Genomic DNA, 24452 nt, shown 5'->3' with positions numbered 1-24452 from the left:
ACGTGATTAGTGACCAGGCTACTCTCACTGCCCATGCTCCCTGCCTCCCTCTTCTGAAATGCATGATGTTGAGTCCGAGGCAGAAGAAAGGGCAGGAAGAGGTGTCTATTTTCAGCATGCCGCCTTAGACCTCAGCAGCAGGCTGCAGGTGGCATCGCAGGGTGTGGGGAGCAGTCACTGGGAGCCAGGCTCACCTGGTCGCTCCTGACAGGAAGAGACCACGGGGGCTGGTGGGAAGGCTTTGCCACTCTCTGGAGGCAGCATTGGCAGTGCTGAGAGCTGACAGATTGAGCATTAGGGGAAGAGAAAGTTTTGATTCGATGCCACTTCCTCTCTGCACTTAAGTGATAAGGGGTGGTTCACGGTTCTCAACACACCATACACCTTCTAGGCCCTGGCATTTGCTCACTCCTACCCTTCTTGGTCTACTTGACAATTTCCTACTCATTTTCCATCACCCAGATCCCGAATCACCTCCGCTCTTGTAATTCTCTTCGACTCTGTCAGGCACACCCATGGCCCTCTCCTTTGGACCTCTATAACCACAAGCTTAAAGTACCAACATGTCATCTTAAAGGGAGCAGTGTTCTAATCTTGCTACCCTACTAGATGCAAATGCCTTCATCACAGGGACTAGGTTCCACTAATCCCTCACTCTCACTTCTCAGCACAGCGTCGGCCTGAAGTCAACGCCCAGACAAAGTGTATTTCCTAACCTTGCGTTCATGACAGTGGTGGCCATGCACGGAACCAGAGCGGGCAATGAGTGAGGAGGTCTGGTGGTCAGGGCAGCGGCGGTTGGCAGCATGAAGAAACGCGAGGCTCCCCAGTGTCAAATCTCTTCCTCTTCGCTGGCTTTGCTCCAGCGGTGGCAGCAGTTGGCTGTGATGCCCAGGAGGAAGTTGGTGGCCACGGAGGCGATGGAGACCACAAACCCCACAAAGGCGATGAAGAGGTAATCGTCCAGGGTGAGCGTCAGGTGGCAGGCCTTGAAGCTCTCCTCAGTGAGGGAGAAGAGTGGGGCGCCCTCCACTTCAGGGGGCCCTCGACACTCAGCCAGCTGAGAATCTGCAACATAGACCCGGGGGGGGGGGGTTGGTGAGCTCCAGGGAGGGGGCTGCAGGCCCTAAACATTCCCAGAGGGACAGAAGACATACTTTTCTTTTTTAAGTTTAATTTTGACCACAAGTAGTAGGTTTGACACCACTTATGGGCCACCACTATTCTTACGGAATCCCTGGACTGGGTAAAAGGAGTTTCCTTAGAGATGTCCTTGACAAAAGACATACTGGTCTACTTCAAAACCCCCACACCACTGAATTCCCGTGGAGCACAGCTCTTCTCTTACATGCATGGGGTCACCATGAATTGGAGTCAACTCAACGGAAACTGCTATCATCTCTTACAATGGCCTTCTGCCTGTGCTCTTAACCCATCTCCATACATTCAGCTGAATGAGCCCTTCAGATCTCATGTCTCTTCATGCTACTCTGCTTGAAACCCTCACCTGGCTTTCTACCTCTCCACAGTCAAAGTCAAGGTCAAAGCCATCATAGTAGCCTCATCTCTTCCTCTTTATTCCTTATTGATTTTACTTCAGCTACTCTCACCTCCTGGCCATTCTTCTTTGACTTCAAACTTGACTCTTGTAGGTGAAGGGCTTTGCATTTTCCTCCTTCCTGGACACTTCTCCCCTTAAGATCTCCGCAAGACTCAGCTTCTTATTCCGTATGAGTCTTTGTTCAAACATCACCTTATTACTGAGTTTTATCCTCACCATACTACACAAAATAGCAATCTCCACTTTACTTTTCCCAAACTAGTTCCATTTCACCTACTCGGCCTTATTTTTCCCCACATTGCTCATCACTGTCTGACAGTCTATTTATATGTTTATTGTCCATCTTGTCCCTCTTGAATAGAAGCTTCTCCTCGAGTATCCTAAGCTTCTGAACAATGTCCTGTCAGTCCTAACTGCTCAGTGAAGCTTTGTTCAATCAATATAGGAATAAATGACTCTAGTGCTTCAAACTATTGGTTCTCTCTATTTATCCCCCTAGATGGGCTTTCCTGAACACAAAGTGCATACACTCCAGAGCTGTGGGTCTGGATGAAAAGCTCCTCTCCACCCCTTATAAGTGGCATGATGGTGGGTAAGTGACTTAACCCAACTGTGCCTTAGTTTCCTTATCTGTAAAATGGAACTAGTGAAAGAAAACACTTCACATGGTTAATATTTACAAAGTATACATGGCACAGTGTGTGACATGTAGTGCTGCTAGTCAAAAGATCAGCAGTTCAAACCCACCAGCTGCTTCATAAGAGAAAGACAGTGTCTGTAAAGACATCTTTGGAAACCCAATGGGAGGTTGCCGAGAATAGGAATTGACTTGGCAGCAATAGATTTGGTTTTGGTTTTTCTACAATAAGCACTGTGTACACACCAAGTTGGTTTCCACTGAGTCGTCTCTGACTCACGATGACCCCGCGGATGGCAGAGTGGAACCGTGCTCCACAGGGTTTCTGAGGGCTGTGTTTTCAGAGGTAGATCTTTGGACCTTGTCTCTGATATGCCTCCGGTTGGATTGAAATCTCCAACTTTTTGGCGAGCAACCAAGAGCGTGAATCATTGCACCACCCAAAGGTTCCCATAAGCTCTGTGCGTGATTATGTGGCCTTATTATCTTCATTTGGCCTTTCTGGATGTGTTGGTGGGAGTCATGATCTATACAAAAGTGTTTACAGGAAGCAAGCTTCTGCATCGATAGGATTATTGTTCTCTTGAGGTGAGAGCATCTCATCCTACCAGATGAGAGTGAAGGGGGACATCAGTGGTCTCATTTCATTCTTTCTTGGAAGTAGACAGGTGGTGAGCAGGTGGCACTTTTGCTGTGTAATATTAGACCCTGGGAGCATAGAGGCTGCTTCTGTGGCCACCAACTTCCCTTGAGGTATCAGAGCTAAGTGCCACCATCCCTAGAATGAGGCTGGTGAAGAGGAAGCATTCGGGAAGCCAGGTACTTCTTGACTCACTGGATAACACGATTCAGGCCCTTACCTTAGGCAAGCTCATTTTGTATTTCTGGGTTTCATACTCTTCATCTATGAAAAGGGCAATAATCTGACTCAAATCATCTAAGAGTCAAAGTGGAACACTATTCTAAATTATGTGTCACACCAATGCGCTTTATCCAATCTGCAGTCTTTGAAGGTAGAGAATAAAATGATGGATTTGGACCAACCTTTTGGAGCAACATTAGTTTTAAAATCGGGGAGTTAGATTTGAACGTGACTTGCCCAAACCCTGGGCTCAGTGGTCCCTGGAGTCTGGGTACACACTCTGGAGCTTGTCCATGTCATAGTGGCTCAGGGCTCTTCTCTAGAAATGAAAAGACCTTGAACCTCAAGACCCACATTCAAGTTCCTCGGGGTGTGTGTGTGTGTGTGTGTGTGTGTGTGTGTGTGTGTGTGCGCGCATATTGGTTGGTGGAGGTCAGGAGTGGCCAGCTGGAGGGCGTAGAGACGTACATGGACATCTGCATAAGATGTACATCTGCACAAGACTGAGAACACTGCCCAAGTTTCTTCGACAGAGCAGGGTGGGAGCTGGGTCTGGCAGTGCTCTCTGGTCTACCAGGGCACCAATCTTGAAATTGGGTCCCTCTCTGTCGGAATTTGTTCCCAAAGCAGGAGTAGCATGGTAAATGCATGGAGGAGAGGGTAAGAAGAGGTAGAAAGAGACATTTAGGGGAGAGGATCACCTAGCTCTACTCACACTCTTACACTGCCAAGTTCTTGGTCCCCAAGAGGAAACACTATGGAGGGTGTGACACGGCACATGTGTTCTAGGCAGAAATAGGAATGCTGGGTTCCTAGCTGTGGCCTCCTTTCTTTCTCACCATGGGTCCCTCATCTGTACTGATATGTGAGGCTGCAGTGATGGGGTCCGAACCCTTGTCCACTTGATAGGTGGCTGAGCTGCTTCAGAAAGGCAGAGGGGACCTCAGAGGTCCCAGAGAACAATCACTTTGAAGAGCTTATGGGCCTAAGGGGATCACAGCACCCCAGACTGCCCTTGGTGCAGTGAGAGGGAGGGGAGGCCCCAAGATTGAGCAAATGAGATACTGCTCAGCAGCCCCCCACCTTTGCCCATCTAAGCCCCCAGTTATTTTGGTCCCAGAGAAGTTCCTCCTACAGCTCTGTAGAAACACTGGAATCGTGACCCACAGCCCTCCCAAACTATTTTGGTCCTGGGCTCCCCACTCAGTTCTCCTCTTCCTCCCACCTCATTCGGGATAGCTTTTTTCTGAACATACTGAGCCCAGGCACCGGGGAAGTCCCTGGAAGGGGTCCTCCAAGCTCCTCCTATTCTATTGCAGGGGCTGCGCTCAGGTCCAGCGCTCTGCAGGGGCGGCTGGTCACTGAGGGAAGCCAGCTGGACATTGCTCACCGCTGGGCAACTTGGCACTACCAGGTGAGGCCAGGGCACACCACATTTGTGGGGTTTGGGCTCCTTTAGGCTCTGATTTGCTCCCAGGTGGGAATGACTGGTGAACTCCTCCTCTCAGCTCCTTACCTGATGTCCAGACTTTGCACAAAGCTGCTGAGGCCCTTTGACCTGCCCAGACCTCAGACCCTGACTCTGCCTGTTAGCCCAGAACCTGATTCTTCAGGTACATCCAACAGACAAGCAGCGTGATTTCCAGGGTTCAAATCCTGACTCTATCTAGCAGCTATGTGACAGGAAGAGTCTTCAACGAGATGGATTGACACTCTGACTGCAGCAATGGGCTCAAGTGTGTCAGAGATGATGAGGTTGGCACAGGACAGGACAGGGCTCAGGTCTGTTGTTCACAGAGTCATTATGAGTCGTGCTTGACTTCATGGCCTTATTAACATCATTACCATTTCTTAGGCTCTTCTCTGCCAACAAAAGTCAAAGAAGCTTGGATTTTACCCTTGACTCTGCTTATTTCTAAATGAGTAATGGACAAAATCTTTGGTTCTAAATCTCAGCTTCTAACAAAGTCCTGTCTCGTGTAGTAGCTACCGAGTTGACTCTGGTTTTTACTGACCCCATGAATATCAACAATAGAGCTGTGCTCAGTATCTTCATATGCTTTTCAATGCCTACTACTTTTTTAAGTTTTAAAAGAAAATAACCAGGTCTTTGTTCTGAGGAGCTTCTGAGTGGTCTTGAACCTTTAATCTTGGGTTGTGTCATCAGGAATTCTGGGGTTAATGACTGAGATTCCCTTTGAGGAAGTTCCACTCTGTCCCACAGGGCCACTGCGGGTCAGAATGGACTCAGCAGCACCCAATAACAATAACCACAGTGACAATCTTTATAGGGGTTAGTTAGGTCTTTGGAGCTGCTGGGTGGGTTCGAACCTCTAACCTTTTGGTTAGCAGTTGAGTGCTTAATCATTGTGCCACCAGAGTTGAAGTTCATTATGCAGTCTCTATTGCTAGTTATTTGTTTGCTGTCTGTCCCTTTAGGTCACAGGGATCACAGAGGCAAGGACCTTTTTTCCAGGCAAGGGTCTGTATCATTCACTGATGGGTGCCCGAGGCATGTAGCTTGCCTAGCAAGTGCTCAGCAAACACTTGTTGAATGACAGAGCTGGTGACCCAGAGGGCAGGCAGCGACTGGGGCACACAGTAGGTGCTCAGGAGCTCTCGGTCCCTGCCTCTGTGTGGGGAGCCAGCTTTTAGGGAGGTAAGCCCTCGCCTCTGCAGCCCACCGCAGCCCCTCTGCCTTACCTGCCGTGCAGCGCTGGATCCGGTTCCTCAGCCACTTCAGCAGAGGCTCCATGGTGCAGCCGCACACCCAAGGGTTGCCACCAATCTGCAGGGTCACCAGCCCTGGCAGGCCCTCCAGCGCCTCCAGGCTGAGAAAGGCCAGGCCCCCGTAGCTCAGATCCAGGTCTCGGAGCTGCACCAGGCCCTGGAAGGCCTGAGGGTGCACCCTCCGCAGCCATGGGTTGTGGCTCAGGTCAATGTGTACCAGCCCATGGGCCTCTCGGAACATGTCAGCCGGCACGTGGCTGAGGTTGTTGTAGCTCAGATCCAGGTGTGCCAAGCGCTTGGCATGCAAGAAGAGGCCCGGGGGCAGCTCCACCAAAGAGTTGTTGCGCAAGTCCAGCACCCAGAGCTCCATGTAGCACGTGAGGTAGCCCGGTGGCACGGTGGCGATGCGATTGTGGGCCAGGCTGAGGTTGCGGGTATCCCTTGGCAGGTCTGGGGGCACAGAGAAAAGCCGCTGGCTGCTGCAATCCACCACCTGGTTGTGGCATGTGCAAAGGACCGGGCAGCTGTTGCCAGCATCTGAGTGCATTACGCCAGCTGCCAGGAGGAGGGAGACCAGCAGCATGGCTGGATGGGGTGGCCCGGGCCAGGGCAGCTGGGCCCACGAGTCATCCATCTGTGGCAGCTGGAAATAGCTGTGCTGGAGGGAGCCCATTGAGTCTGGGGCTGTGACCATGAACTCAGGAGGAGGAAGGCAGCTACCTCAGGGCCCGGAGCCCTGGAAGGTGGGGCTTCGGAGCTCGTGGTATCATGGCTCCAGTCTTTCCTGGGAGCCTCTGCACAAAAGGGCTCTCCAGGTGAGATGCACTGAAAATCCCCTTCTGGAGCCCAGGAGGTCTGGAGCCCTGCTGAGGTCTCCTATGGTCTGGGAAGATGATCAAGACTTGAGACAGGAAGGGTGAGAGGCTGGGGCTGGACCAGCTTCCTGAAAGGCTCCCTGCAGGCCTTCTGGGTCCCTCTCGCCCATGTCTGCTGGGTGCTTCCTCCAGATGCTCTGCATGAGGTGTGGAGCTGGGGTGAAGGAGATGAGAAATGCCTTTTAAGAGTCCTGTCACTCCCCCCCCCCTCCAATTCCTTTCCCAACTTGGACTGATTAGGAGACCAGGCTTGCAGCTGGGTCTCCAGCAGCTGGGGTCTCAGAGGTCACTTCTCACAGTAACATGAGGGACTGGAGTCCAAGGGGGCCCTGGGGCGCGTGTTTTAGGAAGATGGCCCAGGAGGCAGTGGGTCCCCATGGGCCTCCTGAACCCCTGTGTCCTCAGCCTCAGTGGCTGCGAGAGCTCCCAGGGAGGCTCACTCTTTGCCAGGGTGAGGAGATGGTCCCCCCGTGACACCCACTTTCTGGATCGCTGGGACTGGGAAGAGCCATGTATCCAAGAGGGCAGGGTGGGGGATCAGCTAGCCGAATTCTGGTCACTTCTCCAAGGCAGCACCTCTGTCTGCTCAGCTCCGGCTCCGGCTCCGGCTCCGGCTCCGTATTCCACAGGCGGAGACAGAATCCCCTCTGTCAACAAGGAAAACACTCAGGCAGAGAAATCCAGCATCCCTCTCTGAGGTCCTTGGCTGGGTACCTGGTCCCACCTCTCCAACTCACTCTTTCTGTTTGTCCCCAGCTTCTTTCTCCTGTGCTCCTCACCCTCAAAGTTCTCTGCTGACCATCCTCAGGTCTCCATCTGGACCACACAGTCTCCTTAGAATAATGATTCCTCCTCACAGCCCCGCCCTCATTAGGGCAAAACACGCTGCCCATGAAAACATGCATTACACACTCTGTCCAGCTTCCCCGTCCTTTCAGACCCTCCCGGCACTTCTGTCTCCTGCACTCACAGGCACATACATCCACATCATTCTTCTGGAAGCCCCCATATTTTGCTCGTCCCACACGCTCCTGCCTCCCCTGTCTTCTCTCCAGCTCCCCTCGCACACACACTCGAGCAGAGAGCCCCCTTCCCGGGGCTGCCTCCCACCATCTCTCACCCCTCAGCACACACCTCTCATCCCAACCTCCTTGTCCACAAATACTCCCCTCCCCTCCTCGCTGCCCCTCAGCCAAAGCCCACACTCACATTCTCTCCTCGTAGCCAGAGGGGCCAGAGCCAGGACACGCCCTGCGTGCCCTAACCTGCGGTCCATCCCTTCTCCAGACATCCTTCGAGCGTTGCCCTGCCCACCTGCTGTCCTCACTTGTCCTCCCCTGGAGGCTGCCTCGTCCTGCACGGCCTCTCCTTCCAGGCTCCATCCGCCCCCCAGGAAACTACCCGGCTCCCCTCCATCCACACTCTCCCCCCGAGCACTGACGAGGTCCCCCTCGCCCTCCCACGGGCCCTCACGGGCTTACACACTTCGTTCCAAGGACACAGCCATCAATCTGCCGAAGAAGGCGCGGGTCCCCCGGGCTCCTCCTGGAATCCCCGCTCACTCGCGCCTGAACGAGAACAGATTGCCTCCCCGGCTCGTCCCCTCCCCCCGCCTCGCCTACTCCACCGCTCCTGGATCCCAGGCCAGCATCCTCGGGCGCTTCCTGTCCCAGTATCCCCAGGGCCCCTTCTTTTATCCAAAGGGGAAGCCAGAGAGGGGATGCTTTGAAGAAAGTTCACAGAATCCGAAGGTGTCTCCCCCGAAAACTCAGCTGGCTCCCAGGCTGCTAGGGTATAAGGCTTCCGCCAGGTCTTCCCCTCCTCCCCCTCCTCTCCTTCTCCTCCTCCTCCCTCCATCCCTCCTCTCTTCCACCCCCTCCTCTCTCCCTTTCTCGCTCCCCTTTTTCCTCGAGGGCCAGGTACTGACGTTTCACTGTCTCTTAGCAACTGCCTCCACATCTCTGAGCAACAGGAGAACGGGTGATGGACCCCACCAAGATGAGAGCAAGAAAAAAGACAGAGTTGGCACCTCAGCCACTTACAGCATCCTAGTGTCAGGGCAAGGGGAAGAGGGCTGAGGAAAAAGGCAGGGCAGGACTTGGGTACTCTGTAGGAGGGGCAGGCACTGGAGAGGGTGATGAGGGCCACCAAGACAGAGACTAGGTATAGGGGTTAGGGCAGGAAGAAGGACCCCCCCCCCCAAGACAGCGAAGGGTCCGGTTAAGGACATCAGAACCAGAAGGGGAAATAGAACCTGGAAGAGAAAGAGACTTAGATGGGGCAAGGAAAATGAGGGAGACAATGAAAGCATGAGTGAGGACAGAAAAAGAAAAAAGGAGACGTGAAAATGACAAGTTTGATTCACACTCCCGGTTCCCCCAATCCCTGGTATATTATGCTCATCGAATACCAGGTGATGGGCTCCAGGGGCTTGTCAGGGATTAGGGGATGAGGTCTTTCCGGTGTTCCTTGATAACCCTAAAGAGCTCTGGTGGCATGGTGTGTATTGGGGCCCGGTGCTAACCCAAAAGTAGGAGGTTCAAGTCCACCAGCTCTTCTGCTGGAAAAAGATGAGTGGTTTCCTATAAAGGTTGACAGCCTGGGGTCCCAATGGAGGGCTAGTATGACTTAGAATGGACTCGGTGGCAGTCTAATCCACTTGGTAATCCCCAAATCCCACCCAATGGGCTACAGATCTTTAATTGGAGAAAATTGACTTGCGATTGGAGAAAATTGGCTTGGCAACTAGAAGCTTTAAAAGGTAAAGGCCAGTTGCCAGTGCCAGGTTGGGTCCCTAGGTTTACAGGGACTCTTAGAACTGTCATTAGAGTGTATGGAAGCTCCCGGGGAAAAATCCTCAACTCTCTAAGATCTCTGGTTTTGCTCCCTAGATTGACTTCCGATGAAAGTGAAATCTTTGTACCCTTTTGATAACTCATGAAACCAGTTCCTAAATTCCTGACTTTTAAAAAAATGAACTTGAGAAGTGGATTTGGGCAAAAAGCTGACACATCTCTTCATTTTGAGAAGCATTTATTAAACACTCTAGTGGCATAAGTTTGCAGTGTGTGGTACTGTAACCCAAAATGCTGCATTTTTGGTTTCTGAATCCACTGGTTACTCTGTGAGAGAAAAATGGCCAGTCTCCTCCCCTTAAAATGTCATTTGCTCACTCATTCATTGCAGGTGGTAGCAGACTGACTCACAGCTGACCCACCATCAGAGTCCCAGAGGCAGTAATTCACAGGGGAGGAAAGGCCTGGCCTCTCATTCCCAGAGCAGCTGATGTATTAGAATCTCCAGAGAGGCACCACTTTGGGTTAACAGCACGACTCTCTGTAGAGTGCACCACCAGAGCTCCCGCATTCGATTTACAGCCTCACAAACCTAACAGTTTCGCTATGAGTCACATTGAACTTTTGCTTGTGTCCTGGGAATTTACCAAATGGTGAATGTTTTGGATTAAGTTAGTTGTGTCTCTGCGAAGCATGTGCTTTAAATCCTTACCCTGTGTGCTTGTGGTTTGAAACTCATCTTTGTTATGTTAATGAGGTAGGTTCAGTGCAGGGTTATCTTGGATCCATCCCTTGGATATAGAAAAGAAATTAAATAAGTGGGCAGAGCAGATCAGAGATGGGGGGGAGGAGATGGATGGCAATACTCTTGGAAGCTGCCAAGGAGGTGGAAAAGCAAAAGTCTGAGAGAGGAAGACATTTCTCCAGGGTCAAGAAAGAGAAGTTCATTCCTTAGAGCACATAGTCTGATTTCAGACTTCTAGCTTCTTAAACTAGGAGAAAATAATATTTCCTTTGTTAAAGGCATCTGCTCTGGTATTTTTGTGAAAGCATTTTTAGATAACTTAAGGCAGTGGTTGAGATAGACAGCCCCGGCAAGATAGAAGGAGATTGTATTCATAAAGGTGGCATTAGCCTTGTGTTTTTATCCAATTAACCCTGGGGACATCTTCAACTGGAATAAGGCTTTAGGAAGAAACTAAAATGAAGTAACAGGAAGCAACAACTGTGAAGCTATGCCAATGTTGGGCCCTTACGAAGTTCTCAAGTTCCTTGGCACCATTCTCTCTGATTTGGTTCTTTTGCAACAATCTATATATTTTTTTAATGGTCATAGGAAGTTGGCTTCTGTTGCCCTTCTTCTCTCTTCTGCTAGTTTGAAGCACTCGTGCATGCTCTACAATGTCTACCATGGAAGGTGGAAGAAGAATCTATGCCTCTGAGATGTAGTGAGGGAGAGGGGGGCTGAACAGGTATGACTTGGAGAAAGTTTGCCTAGAGGGCTCCTTGGAGGCAAGGATGGCTAAGCTTCCATCTCATACTTTGGGCGTGTTGCTAGGAGAGGCTACTCCTTGGAAGAGGACACCCTGCTTGGAGAGGTGGAGGGTTAGCAGAAGAGAGGAAGGTCCTCAATGAAGTGGATAGCTTGTCTCTGGCAATGAGCAAACATATCAGGATTGATAAGGATGGAGAGGGGAGGATAGGGATTAGATCTGTTTTTCATGGGGTTGCTGTAAGTCATACTCAACTCAATGGCACTTAACAAGACCAACGACTGTCAATATTGGGTGCAGGTTTTGGAAACAGAATTACATTTCATTATGGACCACCCTATTTTCAGCATTACCATTCCTTACTTACTTGTCTTCATTTTCATCACTACCTTTAGCAGCCAACCTTTGTGTTATTGTTTTTTGTGCTGTTGAGTTGCTTGCGAGGTATGGCAACCCTACGTGTACAGTTCTGAACCCTGCTCTGTCCTGAGCCAACCTCATTGTCTCTGACACACCCACCCCAATTGCCCTAGTCACTGAATCAATCCATCTCATCCAGGGTCTTCCTCTCTTGCTCTGTCCCTCCTTCTTCCCAAACATAATGTCCTTCACCAATGGCTAGTCCCTCCTTGAAACATGCCCAATGTCAGATGAAACTTTAAAATCCTTGCCTCCAAGGAGCAGCCTGGTTTCACCCTCTCTAGGACAAACCTGTGTGTTCTTCAAATAGTCCAAATTCAATACTATTCCCTAGCACCACAACTTGAAGGCATTGATTCTTCTTCTGTTATCCTTAGTTGTAATCTAGCTTTCTGATGCATAGCAAGTAAGTGCGAAGACCATGGCCTAGATCAGGCACACCTTTTAGAGATCTTTAAAATGTCTTTTAAAATATAAAGGAATGGAACTTCTATAACCTTGTCTGTTTTTACACATGCAGATGGCAAAAAATTCTGTGAATTGCTTGTGCTGGATGGTTGGCTGCTCCCCTTAGCAAAGTGACTTTCCGCTACACAGCCTTGTGGTGGGAAGGATTCAATTTTAAGCTACAGTAAAATAATCAATTGTTACAGAGCATGGTCCTTTGGATTCTCTTGCAAGTAATTGAAATGGTGACTGTCGAATCCATGAACGTCAAGTATTTACTAGAAAAATTCACAGAAATTAGAGTTATAGAAATAGAAATGAATTGAAAAAATAATTTTTATGATCATGATTTCCTGATGTGCAGGATAAAGGAATTGTAATTAGGTCAGGAAAATCTTTGAAAACCTGAGAATTCATTTAAACCACCAAGTGCAACATTTATTTAAAGGAAATTATGAAACTTTAGTAGAATGAGCATTCAGGAAGGAATGGAAAGTTAACCTCTCTAGTTGATAAAATCTCACAATCAGAAAGATGACTATTTGATAAAGTTTAATAAAGTTTTTTGCCATGTCTGTTGAACTGATAGGAAAATTTATTTTGAGAAAAATATGGACAAGAGCATATAAATGATGTTAATAAAGGAAATGATGATTAGAATGATAGCAGTGATGAGAAATACTGAAAAGTAAGTAAGGTGGACTTAACTAATAGTTTAAAGAGTGAGTTGAGAGCTGAAAAACTCAACTGCCTTACTCAATATTTATTTGTATTTTAAAGAACGGGATAGGCTCCGACACTGACCCTTCACCATTCTCAGCCTGATATCTTCTTGCAAGGACTACTCCTAATAGCAACAGGTGCAAAGTATATGAGATGAAGCGTCACCTTGCTTCCAAGGAGCACCCTGGTGGCACCTTCTCCAAGACAGACTTGTTTTGTCGACAGTCCATGGAATAGTCAGTGCCCAACACCACAATTCAGAGGCCTTGGTTCTTCTTTTAGCCTTAGTCATAGTCCAACTTTTAAATGCATAGCAAGTAATCAGAAAGATTACTTGGCTTGAATCACACGTACCTTTATCTTTGTACTAACATCTTTACTCCTCAGTACTTTGGAGAGGCCCCTGACAGTAGATTTTGCCAATGCAATATGTCCTTTAATTTCTTTTTTTTATTAATTTTATTTTTATTTTTTTTTGTCCTTTAATTTCTTGACTACTAATACTAAGGGTGTTGATTATGGTCCAAGTAAGATGAAATTTGTTGACAACTTCAATTTTTCTCCATCTATCATGATGTTGCCTATTGGCTTATTGTTGAGGATTTTCATTTTCTTGATATTGAGATGCAACCTTACTGAAAATTGTAGTCTTTGATCTTCTGCAGCAAATGCTTCAAGTTATTTTCACTCTCAGCAAGAAAGGTTGCATTATCTGCTTAAGGCAAGCTGGTGATGAGTCTTCCTCTGGTCCTGATGCCACATTCTTCTTCCTAAAACCCTGCTTCTTGTGTGATTTACTCGGCATATGGATTGTATAGGTATAGAGAAAAGATACAACCCTGACACATGGCTTCCTTCCATCCTTTCTTCCATTCTTCCCTCCCTCCCTCCTTCACCTCCTCCTCCTCTTCTTCCTTTCTCTCTCTCTCCCTCCCTCTCCCCCTCCCTTCTTCCTCCTCCTTCTCCTCCTCCTCCTCTTCCTTTCTCTCTCTCTCTCTCTGCTTTTAAGGCAATTTTATTATATTGGTTTACTTACAACGTTTGTTATATTGTGTTTCACTCTATTCTTTCACATTGCATTTCATACAATCATTCCCATTCATTATGTTTTATAAAATTAATCACCATTGGACTATGCCCACCGCTGTCCTGTCTTTTCAAGTCCCTGACAGATATTTCCCATTTCCTTTACCCTCTCCCTCCACCCACCAAGATGGGCAGCCCTGTGATTTCTTCCCTACTCATCCTTACCCCTCTGCTCCCGCCCCTTCCCACCTTGAATCCTCACACACGATTTTAAGCCATACACTGTTTCGTTGCTCTTTTTGGACCTCTTGATTTAGGTATGGGTTTTCCATGAGTACAGTTAAGTGTTCTGGGATTCCTATTCTTCTCCATATTAGTCATAACTTGTTATAATCCACACAGGCAAGTACCTTTTTACAGTCAATAAAGCACTCTTATGTTATATGAAAGCATATGAATGGATAGGGCTGCTGTGAGTTTGAACCAACTTGATGGCATCTAACAATAACAAATGAGCTCAGGTGGCAAATTCCACAGGGAGTTATGTTCCTAAACCAAAGGCGGCTCCTCTCTGATGGTTCAAATCCACTAGTGACTCCAAGGGGGAAAAATGGGCAATTTCTTTCCATGCTATTTACAGCCTCAGAAACCCGATAGAGGGTCAGCTATGTGTTGATTCTGATTCAATGGCAATGATGTAGCTTTATTTATTTTCTAAAAAATAATAATAATGGGTGAGCTCTGGTGGCTTAGTGGCAAGAAGCTGCACTGCAATCCCAGAGGTGTACAGTTTGAATCCACCAGATGCTCTGCTGGAGAAGGAGGAACAATCTCCTCCTGTACCAGTCAGATCCAATTTGATGGTACACACACACACACACACACACACACACACACACACACAAATAACAACAATCTTTGTGGAAACAGATTGGCTTCTGTTTCTTTCATCGTGCTGTTGAATGAATTTGAACTGTCAACCTTGAGGTTGGTGGTTGAGTTCAGACTGTTTATACCACAGAATACTGTACACCAAAACCTAAGTTCCCTGTTACTGAGGAGATCCCATCTCCTAGCGACCCTATAGTAAGGAGGAGATCTGCCGTGGAGGCTTCCTGAGACTGCCAGTCTTTACAGGAGCAGATAATTTCCTCTTTCTTTCTCTTACAGAGAGGCTGTTGGGTTTGAACTGCTGGGCTTTCTGTTAGCAGCTCAAGGCTTCCCCTAGTAGGACTCCCATACAGGATAGAATATGAAAAATGGGTGACAAGCACCAATGCTGAAAGTAATCTCAGCGTGAGGAATGTTATTGAACTATCAGTCACATATTTCATTTTTATGCATGGCAAAGGTCCACATGATCCAAAGAGTTGAAGAAATAAATAATAACAAAGAGAATGTAATAGCATGTTTATTCCAGCTGTGGAAAGGCAATAAATGATGTGGAAATAAGGACTGTCATTAGTGACAATGTGGCGTTTGTGAAATATGCATAAAAAGATTTTATGGAGCAAAAAAATACCCAAAACCCCAGGCAGGACATGATAAAATCAGGAAAGACACTAAATGGAAAAATAGATTATAGACATAAATGACTTGACATAATTTATGCAAAAAATATCATGATTGCTGCAGAGAAAGTTTGCAAACTGATATTACAAACAAGTTGCTCTGAAGCAAATACAGAAAATAAAGCTCTGCTTCTCAGATGCTCCTAATGCTGGGCAGAGTAACGGACCCCTCCTGCACCCCCTGCCCTCCTCCCTACAACCCCTGCCCCACTGCAGAGATGACCACAAGGAGTCCTAGTGATACACCGCTTACAAAATTAGGCTAGAAACCTAAAGATCAGTGGTCAGCTTCTATGTGAGAGAACAACGAGGCGGTTTGCTTCCATGAAGACTGAGAGCCTTAGAACCCCAGAGGGCAGTTCAACCTTGTTCTAGAGGGTCACTATGAGTTGGAATTTATTTGACAGCAGTGGGTAAAGAATGGAGCTCTGGTAGCCTAGTGACAAGAAGCTGCGCTGCAATCATGAAGGTGTGTGGTTCAAGGCAACCTTTGCACGAGAATGATGGGCAATCTCCTCCCATTAGATCTGAAATCCCCCTGGAGGGTCAGATATGGGTCAGTTTGGACTCTACGGTACACAACAACAACAGTGGGTAAAGATGCCTATGTACCACTCCATGGCCTTTGCAGATACTGCAGACTGAGTTGAGGATCTCTAGATAGGGAGATTATATTAGGTGGCTCCAATATAATACCCAGGCCTTTATAAGGTAAGGAGAGAGGCAGATGAGTGAGAATAAGAGGAGTGATGCCAACAGAAATCGAAGATATTGTGCCTCTGAGTTTGAAGTCGAAGGAAGAGCCTATGAACCAGGGAATGAAGGCAGCTCCTGTTATTACTGTTAAATTAAATGCTGTCTGGTCACCTTTGACACATAGTAGTAATCCTTTGAACAACAGATCAAAGCTTTGCCCAATCATGAGCCATCCATGCAATCAGCCTCCAGAAGCTATATAAAACCAAGAAAATAGGTTCTTCTTTAAAGGTCTATAGAAGAGGCAGCCCTGATGACCCGTTGCGGGCTTCTTATCAACCTAACTATAAAGTACTAAATCTGTGGTGTTTAAAGGCCCTGAATTTGTGGTACTTTTCTAAAGCAGCAGCAGTAGGGAAGAACAGAGCTTCCAAGATCCTTGTACTTTCGTGCAAACCTTTTCTATGACTTCCTCTCTTTGGACGAGGAAGCTTTGGTGGGTTAATGATAGGGAGTTGCTCTGCCAACACAAAAATTTGAGTCTATCAGCTTCTCCACGGGAGAAGGACAGACAGTTCCCTCCTGCACTTACTGCTTCTGAAAACCTCCTAGACGGTCAGTTAAGGCTTCCAACTTAGCAGTACATAACAGCTCCTTGGATGACACCTAACAACAACCACCCCAACCTGGAGTTTGGGTGAAGCCTATGAATATGATAGGTTACTACTCCTATGATTGATTGCATTACTAGCCAGTTGACTTTCATTTAATCAGAAGGGAGAGTATACAGGTGGGCTTTATTGAATCAGACAAGCCTTTAAACGGGTGTTTTGACTCTAGGACTGTTAGGTGTCTGACTCAACGGATAACCTCTATTGCTGGGCTTGAGAACGAAGAGTAATCTTGAAAGGATTCTAGGTCACCCTCTTGTTGCTGAGAGTGAGACCTGGCGGACAGCCAGCAAGAAAATAGGAACCTAAATCCTATTTCCACAAGGAACTGGATTCTACCAACAACGTGGATGAGTTTGGAAGAGGGCTCAGAGCTCCAGGTAGGAGTGTAACTAACTAGCACATTGATTTCAGCCGTGTGATAGGCTCCCTGGGTAGGCAGGCTCGCCCCACGCTGCCTGACCTTCTGATCGACCTCGTTGTAAACTTACGCGTGGGTGGTGTTTTAAGCTACCAAGTTTGTGGTAATTTAGTTTGTACTGTGTTAGGCACCAGTAGCCAGGAAATAAAAAAAACGTATTGCGATGGGAAAGTCTGCTGTTAGGGACCTCTCTAAAGTACTCAAGAGCAACGGTGTCTCGTTGGAGACAAAGGTGCGCCTGATACAGGCCATGGTCTTTGCAATCACTTGTTATGTATCAGAGAGCTGGACAATGACTAGGGAGGACAGAAGGAGAATTGACGCCTTTGAGCTGTGGTGCTGGAGAAGAGTATTGCATGTACCATGGACTGCCAAGAAAACAAACAGATTCATCCTAGAGAGGGTTAAACCAGGCTACTCTTTGGAGGCAAAGATTCTGGGGCTTCGTCTGACATACTTCGGACATGTTGCAAGGAGAGACAGGTCTTTGGAGAGGAACATCATGCTGGGTAGAGTAGAGGGACAGCACAGGAGGGGAAGACCCTCTATGAGTGGGATTGATTCAGTGACTGGGGTAATCGGGATGGGTGTGTCAGAGGCAATGAGATTGGCACAGGATAGAGCAGGGTTTAGGGCTGTTGTACATAGGGTCGCTATGAGTTGCAAATGACTTGATGGCACATAACAACAACAACAACAACAACAACAACAACAACAACAACAACAACAACAACTGTGTTAGGCTGCTAATCAAAAAGCCATTCCCATTCGCTACCTGCTCTGAGAGAGAATGACAGGCAGTCTTCTCCTGTAAAGATTTGTAGCCTTGGGAACCCAGGACTGGCTTGAGTAGGACTCAGCGGGACTGGCAGGGGTTTGTGGGTTTGTCTTTGTGTGTGTGTGTTTAAGAGAAAATGAATGCAAACACAATGTGGAACAATGAATGATCCCATTATCAATTAAAGATAAGAAAACAAAACCCATGTTGTCACAATTAGATTGGCAACAATAAATAGACCTGTAAAGTTCTGTGTATGATGTGTGAGGAAGCCGGACACACTTATTAGAGATTTGGGGAGGGGGCTGAGGCCCCCTTGGGAAAATATTAGTCACTTTCATTTGGTAATTTTCAAGAAATTACTTTATTAAAATATTCCTGTCAGGACTTTTTATGATAATGAAAACAATTGGGAAATATGAATGCTCGGTAACAAACCATGCCAAACAAAATGAACACTGTTTTAGTATTAAAAAGGAACTGAAAAAAATAATTCCAAAGAGTACCTCTTTGCCTGATACCCTGTTGCTGTCTAGAAAGAGTGTAGCCTCACACAGTGAACAGAGGAGAACAAGAATTGACTTCTACTTGATCCACCTGCTGACACTTCATCGCTCTTACGCATGACGGTGTGCTTTTACTTATCCTCATTGCGCTCAGTTTCATCATCTCTAAAATGGGCATGATAATAGCGTTGTATGTCACAGAGCCACTGAGAGACTGCCTGTCGTTCCTGGTCCTTGATAAATGCCCAGTGAATTCACTATTAACAATTCATACCGCCGGGGAAGAGTGAGGTGGATGACGCTCTTCCTAAAGCTTCAAAAGATCTTAATTCAATCTCGAGGCAATGTGATACACCGCAGTGGGAGGCTCTGTGATACAAAGGCTGTGAGCAAGGGTTTTGAAATAATAATAACAACGCTAATAATAATGCCTGACTCATGGGGTGGTTGTAAGAATTAAATGAGTCATGTAAAATGTTTATCGTAGTACCTGGCACACAGTCAATGCTTAACAAACCTTAATTATTATTATTATTGATATTTTGGAAGAGATTGGTTGAGTGTAGAAACACATCTCAAATGATAGCATCTCCTTTTAGATAATAATCTCAGCTCGTTGTTTTCACTCATGACCAGATCACTCTTTCTTTTTTCATCTTTGTTTCTGGATTACGTGGCTCAGTTCCTGAGACTTCCGATTTCTTTAAAAATGATATACAATCATCAATTGGAGGGCTCTGGTGGCCCAGTGGTAAAGAGTTGTGCTATCAACCCAAAGGCAAGCGGTCTGAATCTGCCAACTGCTCTGTGGGAGAAACAGGGGCAGTGTCCTTAAAAGTGATTTATAGCCTCTGAAAACCCACTGGATGGTCAGCTATGAGTTCTGACTCAACAGTACATAACAACAACATATTAACACATATTATTGAGTCACATTTGAAGAAGTGAACTCTTTGCAGAGTCGGTCATACTTGGACATCTCAGAATATAAATTACTATTTCTTGCTCTGACCATCTCTGATTGGATACCCTGTCTATACACATTCCCTAGAAGGGCAAGGATACCATCTCTAGCTAGGCAGACCTACCTAGGTTCCTCTGAAGGTAGAAGGAACTCTGCTTCAGGTTGGGTACCCATCTCTAGATACTTCCTAGGCCAGAAGAGGTGTTATTCCTGATCTAGCTCACATCTTGGGGTGTTGTGTCATTGACTGGACACCCAAACTCTAGTCTTCTTCTGGGCTGGGAAATACTTTGTCTCTGGCCATATAGCTTGTATTTTTATCTCCTATAGCACACAAATTACTATTGTGATATTTGTATGCTTGTTTGTTTTAGAGTTTGACCTTGTGAGTATGGCACTTGTCAGTTTGCTGTACTGCTTGTTGCTGTGATGCTGGGAGCTATTGCATTACTATTTAAAGTATCAGCAAGGTCACCCGTGGTGGACAAATTTCAGGGGAGCTTCCAGACTAAGACAGAATAAGAAGCAGGATTGGCCATTACTTCTGAAATAACAGTCCTCTGAAAACACATGAATAAGAAAGAAACATTGTTGAACTTGGTAGGTGACTCAATCAAGTTTGAAGGCATTAAAAATGAAAAATAATGAAAAATATCAATTAAAAATTGAAACATGGAATGTAGGAAGGATGAACCTAGAAAAATTAGAAGTTGTGAAAAAAATATAATGAAATGCATAAAGTTCAACATCATAGGAATTTGTGAATTGAGATGGACTGGTGTATTGGCCATTTTTAATGAAACAATCATATAATACACAATGCTGGGAATGACGAATATAAGTAGAATGGTGTCACATTCATTATCAAAAAGAGTATTTCAAATGTATCCTGAAATGAATGATAGGATTCTATCCATACACATGCAAAGAATACATGTTAATACTATTATTACTCATATATTTATATGCACCAACCACCAAAGACAAAGATGAACAAATTGAGAGTTTCTACCAAACTTTGTTGTTTGAAATTGATTAAGTATGCAATCAAGAGACATTAATGAGAGTTAATGTTGGATTCCAACATTGGAAATAAGGAAGAAGGGCTGGTAGTTGGAAAATTTGATTTTGGTGTGACCAAAATGAAGGTAGAAAAAGAATTTTGTACAATGATTTTTTTTGTTTTTCATTGCAAATACCTTTTCCAAAAAACATTGACGAGAACCATACACATGGATCTCATTTGATGGAAAACACAAGAATCAGGTTAACTACATCTGTGGAAAGAGCCAGTGGAGGGATTCAACATCAGCAGTCAAGGCAGGGCCAGGGCCCGACTGTGCATCACTTATGGAATGAATGACCATGGATTACTTACTTATGTGCTAGTTTTTCCCTTTCTCTGACCCTCCACCTTCCCTGTCATGATGTCTTTTTTTCAAATACTGCCCCATCCTTGCAACATGCCCACCATATGTGAGACAAATTGTTACCATCCTTACCTCTAAAAAGTAAATTAGTTGCTTTTCCTCCAAGACAGACTGATTGGTTCTTTCGGCAGTCCATGGAATACTCAGTACTCTTTTCCAAGACTACAATTCAAAGGCCTCAATTCTTCTGTCATCTTTATTCATTGTCTAACTTTTAGATACATACGAAACAATTAAAAACAATATGGCTTTCAACAATCAGGTACATCTTAGTCTTTAAAATGATACCCTTGCTCTTTTAGCACTTTGGAGAGATCTTTGAAAGCAGATTTCCCCAATCAAACATGTCTTCTGATTTCATCACTGTTGTTGCTGTGGGTATTGATTCTGGGTCCAAGTAAAGTGAAATAATTGACAACTTCAATTCTTTCTCCACCTCTCATGAGCTACCTTTTGGTTCAGTGGTGAGGATTTTTGGTTTTTTTTCATGTGAACATGTAACCCTTATTGAAGGCTTTAGTCTTTGATCATCCACAGTAAATGTTCTTCACTTTCTGCAAGTGAAGTGTCATCTACATAACACAGGTTGTTAATGAGTATTCCTCCAATTCTGATTCCACGTTTTTCTTCATATAGTCCAGCTCCTCAAATTATTAGCTCAGCATATAGATTGAATAAGTGTGGAGAAAAGATAGAAACCTGACTCATGCCTTTTCTAATTTTAAACCATTCAGTGTTCCCCTCTTTTATCTGGGTAATTACTTCTAGGTTTTTTAAGAGCACAAGTGCGTGCTCTGGGTTTCCCATTCTTCTCAGTGTTATGCATAACTTGTTATGATCCATGTAGGCAAAAGCTTTTGCATAGTCAGCAAAACACAAACATCTTTTTTATGACATTCTCAGCTATGACTCAAGATCCATCAAACATCAGCAATGATGTCCCTTGTTCTATGACTTCTAAATCCAGTTTGAATTTTTGGAAGTTCTATGTAGAAGTTCAGTTATTTTTGCATCATCTTTAGCAGGATTTTACTTGCCTGAGATATTAAGGACCCTGTTCAGTAGTTTTTGCATTCATTTTAGAATGGGAACAAATATAGGTCTCTTCAGGTGAGCTGCGCAGGTAGTTCTTGTCCAAATCTCTTGGTATAGGCCAATAGCCATAAAATAATACTCAAACAATTCTGTCCCTCATAGACTTCAATGCAGTAAACATAATTTATTCAGTTTTTCTCTGTCTTACTTCACCCCAATGTCAGCCTCACTCTACAACAGTGGATAGTTTAAAAGTATTATATTTTAGGGTGTTATGTTTATCATAAGGGTACGGATTGAGGGTTGCAGAGTGGATTATATTTGGGGTGAGAGCGGGGTTGGGGGTGTGTGTGGGAGGGATTGTGTACCAATGAAGGAGTTTTGCTTTTCAAGGAGAGGGGTAAACGGGAGCAGGGGGTGGGTGGAGGTAGTGTGGGCAGGGAGAAAAGTGCAACAATGAATGAGTGGAATTCCAAAATCTCTGTAGATGTTCATTGAAATGAAAAAAGAAATAAATTAATAAAAAATTAAAAAAAAATAGGCTCAAACAAACCAATGATCATGCAGGAGGCATCTGACTAGGCAAGATTTTATTGTTATATATAAGATAGCCATGAGATTGTGCTCACTTGCTGGCAACAAACAGGGATGGCATCGTAAACGTAGTAGTGGGGATGGACTTCCCTGAAAGAGCTGTGTGCTGAGTGTGTTTGTTCTAGATAACCTTCTTTCCCCCTGCAGGGTGATGTCTTCTTAAGCTCGTTGACTTTGAAGAGCATCAGCTGTTCCTGTCTGCCTCCCTGTATTCTCCTTCCCTTACAGTGGCCACCGAGACTGGGCTCTTCCAAGCTCTTTTCATGTGTGTGTCTGATGCTGTCCAGATGTGCTGAGGGACTCTGGTTCTTCATCCCACAGCCGGCCCTCCGTGCTGCTGCTGCTAGTAGCCATTGCCTGTGAATCATCCTTCTGACTCACTGATTCAGGGCAATTACTGGCTCCCAGGCTTCTTTAGAATTATCGGAAGAGGTTGGGGGAAGAGAGTCCAGCTTCTGCTCTGGGATTTTCTGGAAAACGAACAGGAGTGTCCGAGGAAGGAGAGATAAGAGGAAGGAATTTGGGATAAGCTGCAGACTTCCTTCTTCAGCTCTCAGGAAACAGGACCTTTTAACAGGAGGATTCTCAGTAATGGTGAACTCCGGTGGCCTAGTGGATAAGGATCTCCACTACCAACTCAAAGGCAGGTGGTTTGGATCCACTAGCTATTCTGAGGGAGAAATATGGGCAATCTCCTCTTGTGCAATTTATAGCCTCTGAAAATCCACTGAAAGATCAGCTCTGAGTCAATTTCAGTTTGACAACACACAGTAACAACAACCACCACCTCAGTAAGCAAAGTGCCTGGAAGTGTCCTGAAGCTTCAGTGAAGTCGTGTCCAGCGAAGTCACGTGAGCTAGGAAAAGTAGATAGAAAACAACAGAGCTTCTGCTTTTGTTCTCTTTCCCCTGTCCACATGGGTACCCACTCCATCTGCCTCTTGGGTCAGACAGAACAATCTGCCATATCTCGAGTGTTGCCAGTGAAGCCACGTTCTGTAATGGTCTTTTATCAACCAGAAGTGATTAGGTTCGGGGTCCACCTTGCACTGGTAGGACCATGACTGATTGATGGCATTGCATTATGAAACATGATTGCTTACATCTAGTCTGGAAGGTAATATGTTCCAGGAGCCTGGGTGGTGTGAATGGTTGAGTGCTCAACTCCTAGAGGAAAGACTAGCAGTTAGAATGCACCCAAGGGGGTCTTATAAGCCAGGCCTGGCCATGTGCTTCTGAAAGACCTTGATTGCTTCTTTTCCCCCTATTACCCTTGTCCAGGGGCCGCTGGATTAGAACCAGAAGATCTTGGTTGGACCTGAAGCTCTGTCATCTTCTGGTCTTGTACTTTTAGGGACAAAACCACCTAGCTCACATTTGTTGAACACTTTCTTGGTGTCCGACAATAAGTTGAGTGTTTATCGTATGGATTACATCCTAACTGTGCAAGGGGAGACTTCTGTTCTTCATCCTTTTTGGAAAGAGATGAAGTGTTACAAAAGGCGAATTGACTACATTTTCAAGAGAGCAGTCAGTCATCCACCCACTCACTCCGTGGCTAGCTTTTCCAGTACCTTTTCTGTGACTTGTGCTGAGCTTTGCACTGGCCATTGGTTCTGCATTTTACCGATTCATGGCTTTGGATAAGGAGACAAGACAGTAGCTACTAAAAATACTTAGGTGCAGAAATAACTAAGAATTAAGCTGGATGGGGAGTGGAGGTATACAGATTCTAAAAAAGGAAAACGGATGCAGCGAGGAGAATAATCAGGGAAGCCCTCCTGGCAGGTGAGGGATGGGCTGAGAGGAGTGAGGGCAGTGGTGGTGGCAGCAGTGACATTCCCCGTGACCCCGTGTTGTGTAGGTATTGCCATCAGCCCACCCATGAAAAGCTCTGAGCACTGAGTGTGTCTTAGGCTTGGTCCCAAGAGCTTTATCTCATTCAAGTCTCCAACTCCTCGAGGTCAACACTAACATACTCTCATTTGGCAGATGAGAAAACAGACCAGTGGAGTAGGTTTTCCAAGTCATACCCGTTGTTAATGGCAGAGCTGGAATCCAATATTTTCATAAGTGGTAGATCCATAGGCTGTGCCCCTAACTACAAAGTTCTCTATGGAAAGCATGATAGAGGTGCCCGGAACACTCCCTGTTGTCTGTCTAGACTGAAAAGGTGAGTGGAATGGGAGCAGATAGTGGGTTGTTAGGAACCAAGAGT

General features: G+C 46.0%; 1 protein-coding gene across 1 annotated transcript; it reads right to left on the bottom strand.

Moving 5' to 3' along the window:
• Window positions 1–832: 832 nt before the first annotated feature.
• On the bottom strand, window positions 833–6541 carry LRRC55 (leucine rich repeat containing 55). The gene is made up of 2 exons (XM_006900402.1): window positions 5764–6541; window positions 833–1068 (listed from the first exon to the last, which is right to left on the bottom strand). Exons 1-2 carry the CDS (start codon window positions 6482–6484, stop codon window positions 833–835), a joined length of 957 nt encoding a protein of 318 aa, XP_006900464.1. The 5' UTR covers window positions 6485–6541.
• Window positions 6542–24452: the final 17911 nt, after the last annotated feature.

The sequence above is a fragment of the Elephantulus edwardii genome, unplaced genomic scaffold, assembly GCF_000299155.1.
Source record: "Elephantulus edwardii isolate Elephantulus edwardi_28Jun2011 unplaced genomic scaffold, EleEdw1.0 scaffold00284, whole genome shotgun sequence".
Taxonomy (NCBI): domain Eukaryota; kingdom Metazoa; phylum Chordata; class Mammalia; order Macroscelidea; family Macroscelididae; genus Elephantulus; species Elephantulus edwardii.
The sequence above is the reverse complement of the archived record's forward strand: the minus strand, read 5'-3'. Positions and strand labels throughout refer to the sequence as shown.

What these genes read in the sequence shown, in the direction of transcription:
- LRRC55 (XM_006900402.1), bottom strand. Translation starts at nt 6,484, where the DNA reads ATGGTCACAGCCCCAGACTCAATGGGCTCCCTCCAGCACAGCTATTTC. An exon ending in GATCCAGCGCTGCACGGCAG is followed by an intron (nt 1,069 to 5,763) that starts GTAAGGCAGAGG and finishes TCTATGTTGCAG; the next exon opens with ATTCTCAGCTGGCTGAGTGT.